The sequence below is a fragment of the Triticum aestivum genome, chromosome 5D, assembly GCF_018294505.1.
Source record: "Triticum aestivum cultivar Chinese Spring chromosome 5D, IWGSC CS RefSeq v2.1, whole genome shotgun sequence".
Lineage (NCBI taxonomy): Eukaryota > Viridiplantae > Streptophyta > Magnoliopsida > Poales > Poaceae > Triticum > Triticum aestivum.
In genome coordinates, this window is record NC_057808.1 from 564,690,617 (window position 1) to 564,709,855 (window position 19,239).

The 19,239-nt window shown below is 43.9% G+C and overlaps 1 protein-coding gene across 1 annotated transcript; it reads left to right on the forward strand.

Annotated features, from left to right (window-relative positions):
* Nucleotides 1-11,356: 11,356 nt before the first annotated feature.
* LOC123126268 (transcription factor MYB60) lies at nt 11,357-13,008 on the forward strand. The gene is made up of 3 exons (XM_044546632.1): nt 11,357-11,704; nt 11,809-11,938; nt 12,328-13,008. Exons 1-3 carry the CDS (start codon nt 11,566-11,568, stop codon nt 12,905-12,907), a joined length of 849 nt encoding a protein of 282 aa, XP_044402567.1. The 5' UTR covers nt 11,357-11,565; the 3' UTR covers nt 12,908-13,008.
* Nucleotides 13,009-19,239: the final 6,231 nt, after the last annotated feature.

The window sequence follows — 19,239 nt, forward strand, 5'->3', positions numbered from 1 at the left end:
TACCCTTGAGGTAAAAGGTTGGGAGGCGAAACTATAAGCCCCTATCTTTCTCTGTGTCCGATTAAAACTCCGTAACCACAAGTATTGCATGAGTGTTAGCAACTGTGAAAGACTAAATGATAGTTGAGTATGTGGACTTGCTGAAAAGCTCTGACATAGAATCTTTCTGATGTTATGATAAATTGCAATTGCTTCAATGACTGAGATTATAGTTTGTTAGTTCTCAATAAAGTTTCTGATTCGTACTTTGCATTGTGAATAGATTATTACTTGAGCATAAGAAATCATATGACATTATCCATATATGTTGCTCTTATGAGAATAATCATGATGCCCTCATGTCCGTATTTTATTTTATCGACACCTCTACCTCTAAACATGTGGACATATTTATCGTTATCGGCTTCCGCTTGAGGACAAGCGAGGTCTAAGCTTGGGGGAGTTGATACGTCCATTTTGCATCATGCTTTTATATCGATATTTATTGCATTATGGGCTGTTATTACACATTATGTCACAATACTTATGCCTATTCTCACTTATTTTACAAGGTTTACGTAAGGAGGGAGAATGCCGGCAGCTGGAATTCTGGGCTGGAAAAGGAGCAAATATTAGAGACCTATTCTGCACAACTCCAAAAGTCCTGAAACTCCACGGAAGTTATTTTTGGAAATAATGAAAAATACTGAGAGGAAGAAATACCAGAGGGGGCCCACACCCTGGCCACAAGGGTGGGGGCGCGCCCTACCCCCTGGGCGCGCCCCCTGCCTCATGGGCCCCCGTTGGCCCTCCGGTGCCCATCTTCTGCTATATGAAGTCTTTCGTCCGAAGAAAAATCAGAAGCAAGCTTTGGGGACTGGCGGAGCTGTTCTGCCGGACCTTGGCGGAACCTTGGCGGAACCAATCTAGGGCTCTGGCGGAGCTGTTCTGCCGGGGACACTTCCCTCCGGGAGGGGGAAATTACCGCCATCGTCATCACCAACGCTCCTCTCATCAGGAGGGGGCCAATCTCCATCAACATCTTCACCAGCACCATCTCCTCTCAAACCCTAGTTCATCTCTTGTATCCAATTCTTGTCTCTAAGTCTAGGATTGGTACCTGTAGGTTCCTAGTAGTGTTGATTACTCCTTGTAGTTGATGCTAGTTGGTTTATTTGGTGGAAGATCATATGTTCAGATCCATTATGCATATTAATACTCCTCTGATTATGAACATGAATATGCTTTGTGAGTAGTTAAGTTTGTTCCTGAGGACATGGGAGAAGTCTTGCTATTAGTAGTCATGTGAATTTGGTATTCGTTCGATATTTTGATGAGATGTATGTTGTCTATCCTCTAGTGGTGTTATGTGAATGTCGACTACATGACACTTCACCATTATTTGGGCCTAGAGTAAGGCATTGGGAAGTAATAAGTAGATGATGGGTTGCTAGAGTGACATAAGCTTAAACCCTAGTTTATGCGTTGCTTCGTAAGGGGCTGATTTGGATCCATATGTTTCATGCTATGGTTAGGTTTACCTTAATACTTCTTGTGTAGTTGCGGATGCTTGCAATAGGAGTTAATCATAAGTGGGATGCTTGTCCAAGTAAGGACAGCACCCAAGCACCGGTCCACCCACATATCAAATTATCAAAGTACCGAACGCGAATCATATGAATGTGATGAAAACTAGCTTGACGATAATTCCCATGTGTCCTCGGGAGCGCTTTTCTCTATATAGGAGTTTGTCCAGGCTTCTCCTTTGCTACAAAAAGGATTGGGCCACCTTGTTGCACTTTATTTACTTTTCTTACTTGTTGCTCGTTACAAATTATCTTATCACAAAACTATACCGCTTATCATTTCCTTCTGCTCCTCGTTGGGTTCGACACTCTTACTTATTGAAAGGACTACGATAGATCCCCTATACTTGTGGGTCATCAACCTATTTGAAGGGGCTGACGACAACTATATGCCAGAGTCCGAGGAAGACGAGAGCCTCGGAACCGAGGACTACATCGTCTCCGAAGAACCCTTTGAGCAAGAGCGCTTCCGGCGGCACCTCATCGCCACCGCCCGAACTATGAAACGCAAGCAGCAGCAGCTGCAAGCCAATATAGATCGCTGAACGAAAAGTGGGTTGAAGTACTCTCGGCCGAACAAGATCTCGAAGATCGACTCCAGAGCGCGCCCAAATCCTATAGTCGCAGGCGTTTGCTGCCGGAGTTTGATCCCAAATTAGCTGCCTATGCGCCTGGCCGACCCCCCCCTAGAGGGCGTGACAGGCCAGTGCGGTAAAATTTCAACACCCAACCGACTCCACGCCATCACGGCAAGGACCCTATAGATTACCTAGATCCTCATGACGTTCGATGTCGGATAGAGGCAAACCGGGCGCCGCCTCGATCCATTTACGGATCTAGAAGGCGCGAACCCATGGGACGCGACGGCTATGATGCGTGGATGGACAGGAACGACAGAGCTCGGGACCAGGCCTATGCACGGATCTCCCTCAAAATCCGACGCGACACTACTCGGACCCGAGGTCCCGCTCACCCGATCTGTTCCACAGACAAGGTAATGGAACATCAATTCCCGGACGGGTTCAAACCCATCAACATAGAATCATACGATGACACAACCGATCCAGCTATGTGGATCGAGGATTTCCTCCCGCATATAGACATGGCTGACGGAGATGACCTCATAATATGACGGTGGAGGTAATATCCTACTCCTGTCTTGTGTGGTGCTCATAATATAAGAGAGGTCCACCTGTGCGCTACTCCTTAGAGCATCTCCAATAGATGTCCAAATTTTGGCGGTCCAAAACCGGAGATGTAAAATTTGGACCGCCAAAAAGTGCATTTTGGAGCTTCGAAAAACGCTCAACTCCAACAAATGGTCCAAAAGAGCAACTCCAACAGATGGTCCAAACCAAAGATGTAAAAATCTGAAAACGGCCGCACGGCTGCTGCCAGCCACTGTTCAGTCGCGGTTTTGCATTGAAATAGCAACAAAAATTTGAAAATAAAGTGCATCATCATCATAGTTTCAATCAAAAGTGCATCACCATCATAGTATCAAATCCCTCTACCAAAAGAGCATCGTCTCAATCATAGTTTTTCGCCCTAGAAATTGAAATGCACCTGAATATTACTCATGCGGGTTATCAACACCACCGGCGTTGTGAACCGTGGTACGATCATCATCTTCACCACCGTCTTTGTCGACGTTCTCAACAAGCGGTGAACTCTCATTGCCGTGAGCACCACCGGAAGCATCTTCATTGCGTCCCATACCGGTCATGTTGCCGACGAAGCCAACTCCAACGCCACTCATGTTGCCGCCATAGCCACCTCCCAAGCCACCCATCATGTTGCCGCCAAAACCACCTCCCATGCCACCAAAGCCACCTTCCATGTTGCCACCGAAGCCACCTCCCATGTTTCCGCCAAATGCACCATTCATGGAAACTCCAATCATGTTCATGTAACCACCCATGGTACCTCCCATGCCTCCTCCCATGGCACCTCCCATGCCTCCTCTCATGCCTCCTCCCATGGCATCTCCCATGGCACCTCCCATGGCACCTCCCATGCCTCCTCCCATCATCATTTGCCTCATGAGCATTTGCTTCTTCATGAGCATTTCATCGCGACAAAGTTCAACATATGCCTTTGCCTTGGCATCAAGAGTTGATGTGTCCATAAACATAAACTTGAGTGTCCTCTCCTCAACCATCTTCCTCTCGTGGGCCGCAGCCTTCTTCTCCTCTAGGTCCACCTTCCTCTCCTCGGCCGCGGCCAACCTCTCCTCGGCTGCCACCCTCTTCTCCTCGGCCGTCGCCCTTCGCCGCTCGGCCTCACTCCTCTCCTCTATTTCCTTGATCTTCAAGATTCTTTTCTCTTCGGCATACTCTTTCCTCGCCATGACAATGGCATCAAATCCTTCCTTGAGATCATTCTCTCCGGCCTTGGTTCCCTTAGCTTTCTTGTTTCCATCGGGCCTATAAGATTTTGTCGCGGAGTGAGGAGTGGGGCTCGTCTCCTCAATGGCGACATCTTCTTTATCCTCAAGCACCGCACTCTTCTTCTTCGATGATTCAAAAGTCTCTCTAGTTTTCCACTTCTCCACATCCTTGAGCTCTTTGTAGCAATGATGAAAAGTGAAAGCTTTTCCTTTCCTTTTCTTCTTCTTGCCTTTCATGTTCCTCTCTCGATACAATCCTTGTGCAATCATTTTCTACAATAAAACAAGCAACACATCATCATCAACATGTGGAACAAAGAGGAAATATTTGACAAAGCATGGACGAAGAGGAAATATTTACCAAGTCACTATCACCGGAACCACTTGGGTTCATGCGAGCAACGTTTGACAAGCAACCGGCCCACTTTTGGCATTCAGCGTTGATGGTGGACCAACGTTGGCGTAGAGAGTCGCTCGAACGGAAGTGACCACTTGTGTTGCGCTCATCGAAGTACTCCTTGATGCGTTGCCAATAGGTGTTCACCGTTTGGTCGCTTCCAACGCTTGCATCTTGAGAGATTTTCTTCCAAGCGGTGCATATCAACACATCCTCCGCGGTGGTATAATTTCCACTTCTTCCCTTGACAACAAAGCCCTCATCGTCCAGATCAAGATTGTCATCATCATATTGGGTTTCATATTCTTGTGACGCATACATGTAATCATCATTTGCCACATTTGTCGCGTGCATGAAAGCTTCATCATCAACGCTACAATAGGACGCACAAACAATCAAGAACACATACAATTTGAAACAACAAACGAGAGCACAACCGGAAAATTTATACCTTTGCGACATTTCGTCGAACATGTTGGAGGCGGTGGCCGTCGGCGTGGCCACATCTTCCTCCACGGCCGGCGGTGGCAGCAGGGGAGGTTGAGGAATGGATGTGTGGCTGCTGGAGGAGGCCGCCGGCCGCACCGTCTGCGAGTCATTGCCCCGAGCCGCCGCGGCCGCCTTAGAGACCTTCACCGACTGCGTAGAACAGTCGGTCGGGTTGCGGCTGCGGTTGGCCGGCCGTTTTCCGCCGCCTCGTCCCTTCGCCGGCTTCGCCGGCGGCGCGGTGGCCACCGGCCGGGGCGGCGCCAATCCGGGCCGGCGGGCGGGGGGCGGCGGCAAGGCAGCGGTTGCAGGCGAGATGGCAGCGGCGGCGGCCACGTGGGACAGCCCACCGGCTGCGGCGGCGGCGGGGTCGTCGCCTTCGGCCATGGCGGCGCCGGATGGCGGGGGGCGGCGGCGGTCAGGAGGGTCGCGAGAGGGCGGACGGGCGCAGGCTGGCGGGAAAGGAAAAGAAGTGGCGGTTGGGCGTTCGCGGGCGGCGGCCGGTAACAGATGCATCTCCTGATGTAAATTTGCACCGTGAGGTGTTGTATTTTACATCACGAGGAGGCCGCGGTCTAATTTTTTACATATGGACCGTCTGTTGTAGCAGCGTTTTTTCCCAGACGGTCCAAAAGTTAGGTATTTTTACATTTAGACCATCTATTAGAGATGCTCTTACTTATATAATTATATAATGTGCTACGAGGTGGTGTTGCAACGGATCGCACTAATGAATGCATGACGAGGGTCATGGTAACGTACGACGTAGCCCACTGTAAGGTGACTAACTGCTCCTGTCTTGAGGCGACCGACTGATGGGTCTTGTCTATCAAGGGGTGTGTGACCCGATTGTAGACACATGGCTCGTTAGCGAGTATTCCGCTGGTATTTGATGCCCTGGGTTGTAACTCCAATGGGACTGGTGCGTTGCCGTTGGCCCATTGTCTTCTGAGCTATATCTTTGGTTCGAGAGTGACTATTTGACGAGCGCTACTTCAGGAGCTTTCTAACGATCACTTGGGCGGGTTGAGAGTGCGCCACTTGGCGCCTCTCAGTCACCGCCATGTGTCGCGTTCAGGAAGCTCTCTTCAGATTTTGTATTTTTTTATTTTCTCGCGGTCGTTTTCAGCTTTTTAGATGGTTTTTTCCTGGTTTTTTTTACTTTTCAGTTTTGCATAGCTTTTTGACAAAAAAGTATTTTAAAATATTGCGCAAAAGAATATGTTTTTTCTTTTTTTCTTTCGTGAGAGGCACGGTTTTGCTTTCGTGAGAGGCATGGCGGTGCCTCTTGGAAACGAAAAAAACGCGTTTTCTTTTGTTTTTTTTTATCCGTGAGTTCCCTGAGAGGCACGGTTTTTCTGCTGCGGGAGCCATGACTCTCGGAAACGGAACAAAGAACGTGTTTTCTCTTTTTCTTCTTCCAGGCACGGTTTTGCTTCCGCGAGAGGCACGCCGTGCCTCTCGGAAACGGAAAAAACCGCGTTTTCTCTACTTTTTTTTTTCTAGAAGAGACACGGTTTGCTTCCGCGAGAGTCACGGCCGTGCCTCTCGAAAGCAACTTCCGAAGGGGAAAAAAGTGCTCCTGGTTTGGTTTTTTCTTCAATTTTTATTCTGTCTGGTTTTATTTGTGAAGAAAAATTTGTCAAAACCTATCAACATGGGATCTAGTTTTGAAAATCTTGACCCGAAGAATCCATCGATGAAAAGGGTTCTGGATTTGGATGCACGGTTTAAGAGATAAAACGTTTTGAATAAATGAATTTACGAAAAAATGGAAAAAACAGATTGCGACAAGTGGCGCACATGCTAGCACGCCACTTGTCACAACCCGAGGAGGTGGAAGTGATGTTTGACAAGAGTACTCCTCGATTAGTGATTTCATTTCGGTTCACCTTGATCCTTGGCTGGGTCATATGTACCTTTGGGCCTACCCCTTAGTTATAACCCCATCATATCCCGTTTACTTTTATCAGGCCCGAGCCGATGGGAGTGCGATTTGTGCGCTCGCACAAAACCTCTAGCTTTTAGGGGTCCCTAATTTGGAAGCACCTAATCGGCGCTGCAGGCGCCCGTTACGCGCGCTGGCGCTCATAGAAGACCGTAATGGGCTGTGGCCCAAAAAAACTTCGCTCTCACCACTAGATGGAAAAAGTTCACATATATTGGGTGTACTTGGATTCGAACTCCAGTCACCTGCGTCATTACCAATCACATTAACCACCCGGCAAAACATCTCTATTTGACACTTCTTCCAGTACAAAACTTAAAACATATACCAGTATTATATATCCTCTATTTGAATAAAAGAAAAGGATGTACCAATTGAAAAAAAAATCGCAAAAATGGAAATAGTTCATAAATTTTGACAATAAAAGTTCATCGAATTTAAAAAATTCAGCATATTTGAAAGAAGTTCATCTAATTTGAAAAAAAAGTTCATCGGATTTGAACAAAATCATTAAATTTGATAATAAAAGTTCACCAAAATTTGTAAAAGTTCATCAAATTTGAAAAAGCTCATCGATTATTCTTTAAAAAGCTCACCAAATTTGAAAAAAAGTTCATGAAATTTGACAAAATTTCATTGTATTTGAAAAAAAGTGAATCAATTTTGAAAAAAGGTCCTCCAATTTGAAAAAAATTCGTCGATTTTAAGAAAAAACTTCATCGAATTAACCAAAAAGTTCAAAATTTTAAAATAAGTTCATCGAATTTGAGAAAAGAGTTCATCAATTTGAAAAAAATTCATCGAATTCAAAAAAAGTTCACAAATTGAAAAATAATTCATCGATTTTACAAAAAAGCGAAATGAAAAAATTTCGCGCATTTATCATTATCAAAAAGTGTAAGAATAAAGAAAGAAAAAAGGAAAAAATGTAAAAAGAAAAATGAACAAAACCGTTCGAAACTATTCCAGGTAAATCAACAGAAAAGAAGATATGTAGTCACATCGGATTCAGTTAGCTAGGTGGTTATCACGGGATTCCTCAAACCAGCTGGTCGCTGGTTCGAATCTCAGCTCGCGCAATCATTTTTCATTTCTAACAAAATGAGAAAAAAAATTCAATGGGCCGGCCCAGCTCGCTGGAGGTGGTGTTGGCCCCCTAATTCTCCATAGAACGGTATAACCCATTGTGCATGAAACTCAAGCATAAAATATACAGGCCCAAGCATGCAACTCAGTGGGCCCCGTCGGCTGGGGCACGCCTATGCCTCGCTTATAGCGGGACATAAGATACCCTCGCGTCAGGCGTCTCCCTAAATGGGCCGGCCTAGCGACGGGAGGCTACATGACACTCCCTCATTTTTTTTTCATGGTTTTTGTCTCCGTATTTTACTTTTATTTATACTTACAAATAATTTAAATAAATAATATAAAATTACTTTACACAAAATATTTGAAAAAAAGTTAACCAAGTACTTAAAAAATGTTAAATGTGTATAGAGAAACTTTTCTACTGTATACATAAAATGTATAAAAATATATAATGTGTATGAAAAAAGTAGATCAGGTATTTAATTGTTTAATGAATAATTTCAAAAATATTAATCAAGCACTTTCAACATGTAAATGTGTATATAATGTTATTCATTCATATGACAAAATATACAAATAAATACAATGGGTATAAATGTTAAACATTAATAAAAAATGTTACGTGTGTACAAAAAAACTACAACATATACTAAATAAAAGTAGACATATAAAATAGTTTATTATGCATTTTAACAAATTCATGTATATAAAAATATTTCTGATGTATATGAAAAATCTACATTGTGTGTGCCTTTTTTATTGCCATCATAAAAAATTTCACTGGTATTGAAAAATGTTTACCAGGTACTAAAAAAAGTTATTCTTGTATTTGAAAAATATTAAACCTGTATTAAAAATATGGAACATGTATGAAAAAGTATACATAAACAATATGAGTTTTCAAAAAATAATAATGATGTATTTCAAATTGCTAATCATGCATATAAAATATTTCTCTGATGTATGCAAAAAATATTGAATGTGTACTAAAAAAGTTGACATGTGTTGACCAAAAAGAAACAGGTGAAAATCAACAAAGAACACAAAGAAAAATGAAGATACCCAATAAAGAAAGAAAACAAAAAAAATGTGAAAAAATGATTCCAAAAGGAACGGAAACTGAGAAAACCGAGAAAGAAACAGGGAAAACAAAAAAGAGGAAAAATAACTAAATAAAGAATAATTGCAAAACAAACAAGTGAAGACAAAGAAAAATGAAAAAACAATAAATAAAAGAAAACCAGTAAAAATCATGAAAGAGACAAAGAAAACTAGTGAAAAGTTGAAGAAAATCGGTGAAGAAACAAAAAACCTAAAAGAAAACAAAACAGAAAAAACCCAAAAAACCAGGCAAGCAAGTACAGATGAATCGATCGAAAATGGCCAAAAAGGGCCGTCCTAGTAGCTACAGGTGGAGGAAACCCTCCAAACGGGATATAGTCACCGCGCGTTGACTTTTCCAATCATCGGTACGGCTGTCTCCTCAAGAGATGGGCCTCTGGACCGCGCATGTGCGATGAAGCAGCAGGGTGCCCTATGCTCATGTCAAACCGTTCGGCTAGGCAGACGTACGCCTCAAGTACAGGCTCCAGCGACGACTCGATGTCTGCATCTCTTCTTTTCTTTCTCCGTCCACCGCTGTCGATTGATGCCTCGCTCCAGACGGCAGCACCTGACCGCGAAGAAGGCATGAGTAATTCAAGTTCGACAAATATAGGAAATCGTTTTTCATCGGCCAAGGATGGGCGAGCCGCATGAGACTTTGATCGTGAGTCTCATCAATTTTCTTCTTTTTATTTTTTGAATGTTGCCTTTTGAATTGTGAGTTTTGTAGCTAATATTATTCTTTTCATCTTCTATATACTAGACGTATAGTGTTCCATGATCCAAAGTATTGTCGTCACGTCATCCAAAAACATGAATCTGGTTACCAAAAATTGTAAAAAAACATAGAATTTAACCCAATATCAGAAAGGACTATGCAACCAATGGTTGAAGATATACAGTTCTTGATAGATCCCATTGCTCTGCAACACATTCTAGTCTAGTATTATCATGTTATATTTATTTTTCTAGAAAGGCAGACCGATTTTCGAGTTTGGGCCTCTAATTTTGCCTTCTCGGCCCTGTTTTTTTAATTTTATTTTTTATATCCATACCAAAAAAATAGCGACAAAAGAACAAAAATAGCCCAGCTAGCCCAAAAGCACATGGCCCGTTAGGGCTAAAATGCCACGGGCCAGCCTGTTTAATACATGTGCCATGCCTGAGCCTGGGGCCTCGGCCTGCATTGCACGACCCACTTATAAATGTGCCTTGGTGAGTCGTGCCATGCCAAGACTTACGTTTAAGTGTCGGTTGGGCCGTGGCCGATCATGTTTTGAGCTTATCAACGGCCCAAGAGCTTGTAATAAGCTCACGGACGCATTAGCGACGTATGGGGCGAACCTTGGTGACTAATCCCAGCCTCTGTGCACGGAGTTTGCCTGTATGGTTGATCTGGTGGCCAACTCTGTGGCCAGCTGCTTGGTTTAATGGAAGGAAGTTTCAAAAGTAAAAAAAAATAAAAATACAATCACGTTGCATTTCACGCATGCCCACTTTTTTGACTTACTTTGGTGTCACAAGCTGGTTGTTGAAATTACCATACATACATGGTGCGAGTCGTCCATGTTGGGCCGTACACGCTTGATCGTACGTACCACATGAAAGCTTTACGGATGAGAGAGTGGTCTAGAAAGAAGAAAAGATGCCAAAAATGCTACACGTACGGAGAAAGTCGTACGGGATTAGGATGGGCTTACGTGGGATTTCTGGTTCGATGAAAATCGAGCTTTGCTACACGTATGGGGGATTACGAGATGAAGGGATTACAGGGTGTTACGGCAGTTTTTAATTGGTCATGAGTAGAGGCGCAGGCTCACCCCCATTGAATTAATTCAGGTGGGGGCTGTTTGGGAAGTTTCGAAGGAGGCTGTAGAATCCCTGTAAAAGCCTGTACGTCTAGCATTTTTGATGAAAATCAGGGGAGAAGGACTAGTGAAGAAGGTTCCGTAATTATTGGGTGGATTAATCGTAAGTGTACGTAGCATTTTTGGCGCGTGCTAGCTGATGGATGTGCACGAGCACACTCGCTGTCCCCATCAATGCCCAAGAAATCAGGAGGGAACACGCAACGCAATTACTCCCGTCATGAGCACCAGCTGCACAAAAGAAGCCCCGGAGAAAGTGACAGATAGACTATTGGTTGATCAGAAGTCCCCAAGCAATACGTCAACCTTTCATGTGGGAAAAGCAAGCCAAAGTTCACTCTGCATGTGATCTCTTTCACCAAAGAGATGGACCCGAGGAAAGAGGCTGCTGGATGCACCCTGGCTGACTTTTGCATGCATGGAAAGCACACTAGCACAGGGAGGAGGAAGGCTCCATATGATATGTGGTCACATGCAGCTGAGGAAAGCCGCAGGCCAGCCAGCACTGCAGGGCTTGGTGTCTTCGAATAAAAGGAGACCATGGGGAGAGGAGAAGCTTAGTTTCAGAGGTCAGTCTAGTGTGGAGGAGTGCCGGCCATGGCCGTTGAGGCAAATTAGGCTAGGCTATATCTCTATTTATCACAACGTACCTAGGTACTCTTCAACTAGCTATATATATATATAGTTGCCTAGCTATATTATCTGGCGGCAACGACGACATGGGGAGGCCACCCTGCTGCGACAATGGTGGCGCCAGCGTGAAGAAGGGGCCATGGACGCCGGAGGAGGACATCATCCTTGTCTCCTACATCCAGCAGCACGGGCCCGGGAACTGGCGCTCCGTGCCGGAGAACACCGGTTGGTAGATGATTCTTGTCTTTTGATCGACCAATCTATGAGAGTAGTAATTAATACAATATGTTGTTGCTTGTTTGCTTTGGTGATGGATTGGTTAATTGTAGGGTTGATGAGGTGCAGCAAGAGCTGCAGGCTGCGGTGGACAAACTACCTCAGACCCGGGATCAAGAGAGGAAACTTCACCCAGCATGAGGAAGGGATAATCATACACCTACAGGCATTGCTTGGCAACAAGTAAGTAATCATGTCTCTATCTTGAACTGTGTGTTGCTGAGAGATAATATTTAACAAAATTGATGCTCATTTCATATCTTTCTTAGGGCTCATATTCAACAAAATGAATGTTCACTTTGTTCCAACTAAAATCCTTTGTGTTGAATTTGCTCTAATTATTTCCATGTACCATCAAAAGGGATTAATCGAATTGCAGTGCTAGCACTTTTAATATTTCAATCTCCAAAATTTTGTCTTGCTTGTCTAGTGTTAAGTCTATTATAAGCAAAACTATAACTTTGTGACAGACTCATCTGAACCTTCAACTGTCAAAAAACTATTCTATGTTTCCCAGTTTTGTACGCTTGTGTGTGAACTTGGCGCTGACTATTCTTCCTATGTAAATTCAGGTGGGCAGCAATAGCCTCCTACCTCCCCCAAAGAACAGACAACGACATCAAGAACTACTGGAACACACACCTGAAGAAGAAAGTGAAGAGGCTGCAACAACAAACACATCCGGCAGATCACTTCTTCCAGCACACGTCCACTGCCCCTAATGCAGCTGAGCAAACCACCAGCATGAATTACTACAACCCTAGCAGCAGTAACCTCGACTCTGCCATGCAAGCCGCCATGGGTTACCCTGAGACCACCACGGGCAACGTTACACCTGCTACCATGGCTGTCTCGAAGCTCTTCCAGTCTTGGATGCCCAAGGCCCCATCGACGGATCTGGCAGACTACAAGGGTATGGTGGCCATGCAGGAGTTCCGGACGGATGGAGAGGCCGGTGCTTCAGTTTCCATGACCAGTGGCGACAGGTTCTCGTCCTCGGACATATTGACCGGACGTGGCAAGGCTGACACGGCCACCACCTTCTCGGTGCTCGAGAACTGGTTGCTCGACGACATGGTACCGGGGCAGGCTGCCATGGACGGGCTCATAGACATCTCTGCTGGTTGCTGTGCAAACCCCATCATGTTTTGATAGGCCCTGTCTGTTTCTTACCACTCTTGGTGGCCAATCTTGTGTTTCCGGTTAATAAGCCGTTGGTTTTATAAAGGTATAATAAAAGACAGAGATAACGAGCTCCATATGTCCTCCTTAACCCCGTCGCCCGCTTGTTCTTTGATTCGGACTCGCAGCTGTATATGCATGCATATGCGTATTGACAGAATTATGGAAAACGTTTAAAATCATCCGGTTGATCAATCGTGCTTGTAAGCCGTCTTGAACGATCGACACGCGTCCGGTGGGCTCCACGCGCCGCTTATCTTGCTCCCTCCCTTATCCCACGATGTGAGGCTGGTTGTAATGGGGAGTATCATATACTAGTATCATGCATATGATACTAGTGTATGATACTATCTCCCTAATGCATAGTATCATATATTAGTATCACGTAGTACTCTATTTATTGTCATGCATGACACATAGTAGCATAGCATTTATTATGATACCCACTCCTCTTTTTTTTCATTTAATTCTATGACACATCATCAAAATTGCCTAGTTTGCATGCATGATACTAGCTATGATACTACCATTACGACCAGCCTGAAGCGCACAGCCGCACGTTTTTCCCAGTTTGACTTCCTCTCGTCTTCAACCTCTCTCTAAGATCTCGCCCGGCATGGCTTTTCTCCTCCACTCCGGTAGTTTCCTCCTCCACCCGCCTGGCCGAAATCTGCACGTGCTCCTCCCGCGCACCCATCCCTCCTCTCCCTCGCGCAAACCCTGATGCTGCAGAGACATGCCGGACCACCGTAGCTGCAGAGACACGCCGGACCACCGTAGCTGCAGAGACATGCCACCGGGGCTGCAGTGGTGGCATCCGGAGCTGCAGAAGAAGATGGAGGCCGGCGGGGCTGCAATGGAGCGCCGTTCGGGGGTCGTTGACGCCACCAGGGCTGCAATGGAGCTCCGTCGGGGCTGTGAAGGACCAGCTGCTTCAATGCAGCAGGGGCGCTGCCGGCCGGTTGTACAGAGCGTCGCCGGCGCCGTCGAGGGTGGCGCCTGGCACGCTGCGTTGCAACTTCCACCCGTGTTGCGAGCCTGCAACCCACTCGCCGGTCTTGCATGTTGTATGGGGCGCGACGCCGTCGGGTCACCGGTGCTGCGATGAAGCCGCCGGTGCCGCTGATGCAATGAAGGCCTTGTCACGGCCACCGGTGCTGCAATGAAGCCGCTGGTGCTACAATGAAGCTCTCGTCGTCGCCGCCGGTGCTGCAATGAAGCCCTCGTCGTCGGCTGCCGGTGCTGCAATGAAGCCTCGTCGCCGGCCATTGGTGCTGCAATGAAGCCATGTTGTCGCCGGCATGGGGTGGTTCTCCTACTCTGCAGCAGCGCTGGAGCGGTGGCGACGGAGATGTCCGCTGCGAACATTGTGTTTGCTGACTCAGGAGGAGAAAGCCGGGAGCATGCTGATGTGTTGACCCCATCCACGGCTACACAGGGATGAATCGGATGGCTATGGACCCGACTGATTTCGGGAGGAAATCAGTCGGTTGATTTCGAGCAGGGACCAGAATTATATGCATGCTTATTCCACACCACGGTCCACCTACCTACTGTCATTAATGTAACCTTGTTAGGCAAAGATATTTAGAACAAAATTTGCATTAACTTAGATAAAGTAATTAATTAGCAATTATTCTAATTTGTTGAGTTAACACTTACTCCCTCCGTTCCTAAATATAGGTCTTTATAGAGATTCCACTATGAACTACATACAGAGAAAAACGAGTGAATCTACACTCTAAAGTATGTCTATATATACATCTGTATATAGTCCGCACTGAAATCTCTAAAAAGACTTATGTTTAGGAACGGAGGGAGTAATTGTCAGGAACGCTTAGGAAGAACTTTACAACAAAAACGTATGTAAAAGATAGCATGATGCTAGAATAAACCACTAACACTCATGAGTATTGCCTCATCAAGGCTCAGTGGTACTCTTTCCATCATTGTTTACTGAAACTTTTGCCTTACGATGACGAGATCATGCATTCCTAAAAATGATACATGCACTTTGGATATTGTTGTGGATCAAGCCGAATTGAGCATAATGATCATTATTCATTTTCCCACAAAAACACTCCCTCCAGAGAAAGCCAAATAATATTCGTTATAACATTTGTTTACACGCGTTAACCAACTCAATAACCGAAATCCAAGCTGAAACTCGGTTAGATCGTTCATAGGCCAGCTGAGTCGTCAATATATCTTAACAGGGGTGACAAAGCTCACAAGATACGCGTAAAATAATATCTTAGCGATAGGGCCATAAGACATGCATGCTTAAAGCAATATATCATGTTTTGCACACCAAGTTTTGGCATCTAATAATCTCAATCACCTCTAACTTGGTTCCTCTAGACAACTTTATCCTGAAGTGTTATTGAGTCTATCAAATTAAATACTATTGGGTTTGAGTATCTCTAATACTAGCTGCTTTTAACAAATTTTCTCAACAACTATGTCTTTTGAGAGACTTCGTCTTATGCATGGATTATCATTACTTTCTCTACAAATCAGTCTCATGGCAAGTTTTGGTTATGAAATAGAACAAAATCTAATTAATTAATTCATCTAATTGAATAAAAACTTCGTTCTAGCCATCAAGATTTACTTTCACTTGAATACATGGCACATGCAAGCTACTACAACTTGCATTGGTATTCCAAGCTCAAAAAGCGGGAGTCATGGCAGGGGCGGAGCCATGATTTGAGTTTGGGGGGGGGGGGGGGGGAGACACAACAAGAAAACAAAATCTAGCATTACAATTTGTAAACATGATAATTATCTCGGATGGTTCAGAATAGACCATATGGTCAATCAACAATGCAAAAAAGTTACATTTCTATTAGTTTAAAATTGGCTTTACGATTATCAAGAAGATCAAAGATGTCTATAATTTCATCAGAACTAAACTTTGAAGCTAGAATCTTTTGTCATGCCTAATTTACAGTACATATTTAATGCTAGAATTCACGTGTCAGAACTAAACTTTGATGCCACAATCCAAGAAATCAAACAGGACTACACAAACACAAAAATACAGATCGGTGACAATGGACAAATTAAAGCCGAACAAGAGAATCCATGTGTCATGCCTAATTTACGGTACATATTTGTGAGGATAAACAAGAAATTACCCGCAAAAAAGAAGAGGATAAACAAGACATTATTGCCCTAATTAAACCCATCTAACTCAAGAATTTCTGCAGCTTACATAACACAAATTAAAGAAGACTCATTGGCGAATCTCCTTGCAGGTTTGGCCATCCCTATTAGGCTTAGGCTTGACATTACCATGGGGGGTGGGCTAATTAGTCCTGGTCGTACCAAACTAGTGCTACAATACGTAGGTTCGACGTGCACGTTGGGGGGGGGGGGGCTAATTAGTCCAAATTAGTACTGGTCGTACCAAACTGGTGCTACAATACATAGGTTCGACGTGCATGTTGAGGGGGCGGGGGGGGGGGGGGGGGGCTCATCCCCCCCTACCTCCGCCCCTGAGTCATAGGACGTAGCTCACGTCCATGAATGTTCGCCCTTCTCTTCCTTATGATGAGTTCCTTATTCCTCAATGTAGATCAACTTTACTGTAAAAAGAATTAGCAAAAGATACCAAAGAAACCTCAATGAGAAAAAGGATTGATATTCGTTTTGTTTTTGAAAACAAACTTCCAAGAAAAACAAATGAAAACAAGGAGCAAGGCAAGGCTGCGAAAAAACAAACGAAAAAGGAAAGGAACAAAAGAGCAAAGTAAAGTGCTGGAAAAACCAACATGAGTGTTTCAAAGCTCTCCATGAGCTGAAGCTCATAATAAGTTCATTTAAATAAATGTCATCACCACATCTTGATGTATATGACATCCCTGAGCTTAGGCTTTTGCAAGTCCAACCTTGAGAGCTCATTGTGGTGGCGGCTGATAATAACCTGGAGCCCATGAATGGCTACATGTGGGGAAGTGGGACGTCATTCCTCCAGTTGTATGTCGGTTGGCGAGGTCGGTCATGTTGTTGATGGAGTCTCCAAGCTCGTAAATGTTTGCATATGTAGCATACGCCTCTCTCCTTCCTCATCGTCATCAAGTTGCACCTCCTGCTTTAGTGCAAGATCTGCTTCATTCTGGTATGACTGCCTCAAGGTCAATCTCCTCTTCCTCTCCCTGCACATCATAATGCAAAATGCCCTTCTTGATTGAGAAGTGTTTAGCCATGGGTTTGTCTGGGATAAAAATCGGTGGCAGGGTGCGGAGGTCGTGCGATACTCGAGCGATCATAGGGACCCGAAGATGAAACAAACGAAGCAACATACCAACTCCCACTTCATAATGCTCTCTTTGTTCACTATTATAAGATGTTCTAACTTTTTCTGATTTGGGTGTATGTAGACATATTTTAGTGTGTTTGTTCACTCATTTCAGTCCATATGTAGTCCACTAAGATATCAAAAACATCTTATACTTCCTCAATGATCATATATTAGTTTACAGAGGGAGTATATGTCAATGGAAGGATTACATAATAGTAATAGAGATATGAATTTAAACCTTAATAGTTCCAATGTTTACTTAAAGTAAATCTTCTTAAATGATTCTACCCTCATTAATTTGTGATGATTTCTGCCCTGAAATCCAAAGAAACAATGTGATATGATGTGACATGACATTGTAAAGTCTGCCAATATTGTTTATGCATGAAATTCTAATTTATAATCTGGAATTCAAAATTTTGTGTAAAATAGTACTACTCAAATAGTTAATAGTACACTCATATAACCTGATGGTGAATCCTAAACTTGAGAGGAAATTTAACTAACAAATGGGATCAATTGGCAATATGGCATCCTCTTTGAGAAAATTAATGTATGAAGTTGTAGCCAACAAGTACAATTAAGCAAAACATGGTTAGTATGTGCATCGAATATTAATGGAGTCACTACATGTATGTCAATTGCTATGTGAAAGCAAAGTAAGTGTCGGACACACAGGTCGTAGATGTAGCGTCGTATGCGCATTTGTATTGTTTCCACAGATAGTGTAATGTAACTTGTTTTACTTTTGTGTTTTGTAGAATGGATATGATATGCCCCATTTTATCTCTTCTTACAAGCTTTTGCAATTTCACCGTTCTTAACAAGTGCAAATCGAACAAATACACTAGTCAAAACAAATAGACAGTACATCAAAACGACTACGAGCACCACACGATATGTTCGTTGCGCAAAACATTCTAGTCTTAATTATATGTGCTATCATTTCTCTTTTGTACTACTGGCTAAGCAACTCAACGGTAGCTTGGATCACCTAAGTCGTCCCACTACCATGCGGGACTGCCTGGAGTTGATGACCATGGACTTGCCCTTCCGCTGGGACACATACCGCTCGCCACGTTCACTTGCGTTCCATCAATCCTATACCAAGTACCACTTCGTTTCATAACTCATAATACACCATGTACACCATACGAACCTGCACAGCGCCCGGTGCTAAGGTCCAGTTATCACCGCGTTCTCGGTCACCATCTAGTGACACTCTACCGTAGTGGAAATGGTCGTGTTAGTCCGGGAGTGCATGTTGTAAATCATGTTACTGTTTGGTAATTCCTGGTGCCTTTATGCCTATACCCATGAAATCAAATACGTAGGATCCAAAGACAAAACAAGTAACACAGGCAATGGGATTGGACAATGCTGAGATTGAAATATAATGGCGAGTAAGATATTCATCTCTTGCTTTGGGAAGTCTCGTTTCTTATAAGAGACTTTAGTCTACAGGCGGTGACATCGAGCCGCTAGTCCTCCGATGGATCAATGACTCTGAATCTCTTGGTTATGAGTTTTGCCCTTGGGTAGGTCGGAGGGTATGAAATCTTTAAACAAAAAAGACAATATTTTATCAATCTTTCAAACCCTGCGTCAAGACGATGCACCTGGCCTACACACAATTTATTTGTTATACTAGTACAAAGTTGTTGAAAATAAAGCCCAACCAATAAGGTTCTGTCCTCTTAAGAGAAAAAGGCAAGCTAAGTAACAAAGGCTAGTTAATATTTTGTGGTTTCCAACGATATCTTTCTAGCCCCCTCAACCTGAATGTTTTAAACAAATAATATTAATTTTAGATAAATATGGAGAGCTCCACAGCTCCCATTCTATTGAAAAAAAAGCCAAAATCCTGGTCCACAATAATTCATCAAACTCCACGCACAAATTTATTGACAAAAACAACTCAGATTACAGGAATCCAGCTTGACAATAAGCCACCAGACCTGATTCACGCACATCCAAGGAACCCCTTTTTAAACAA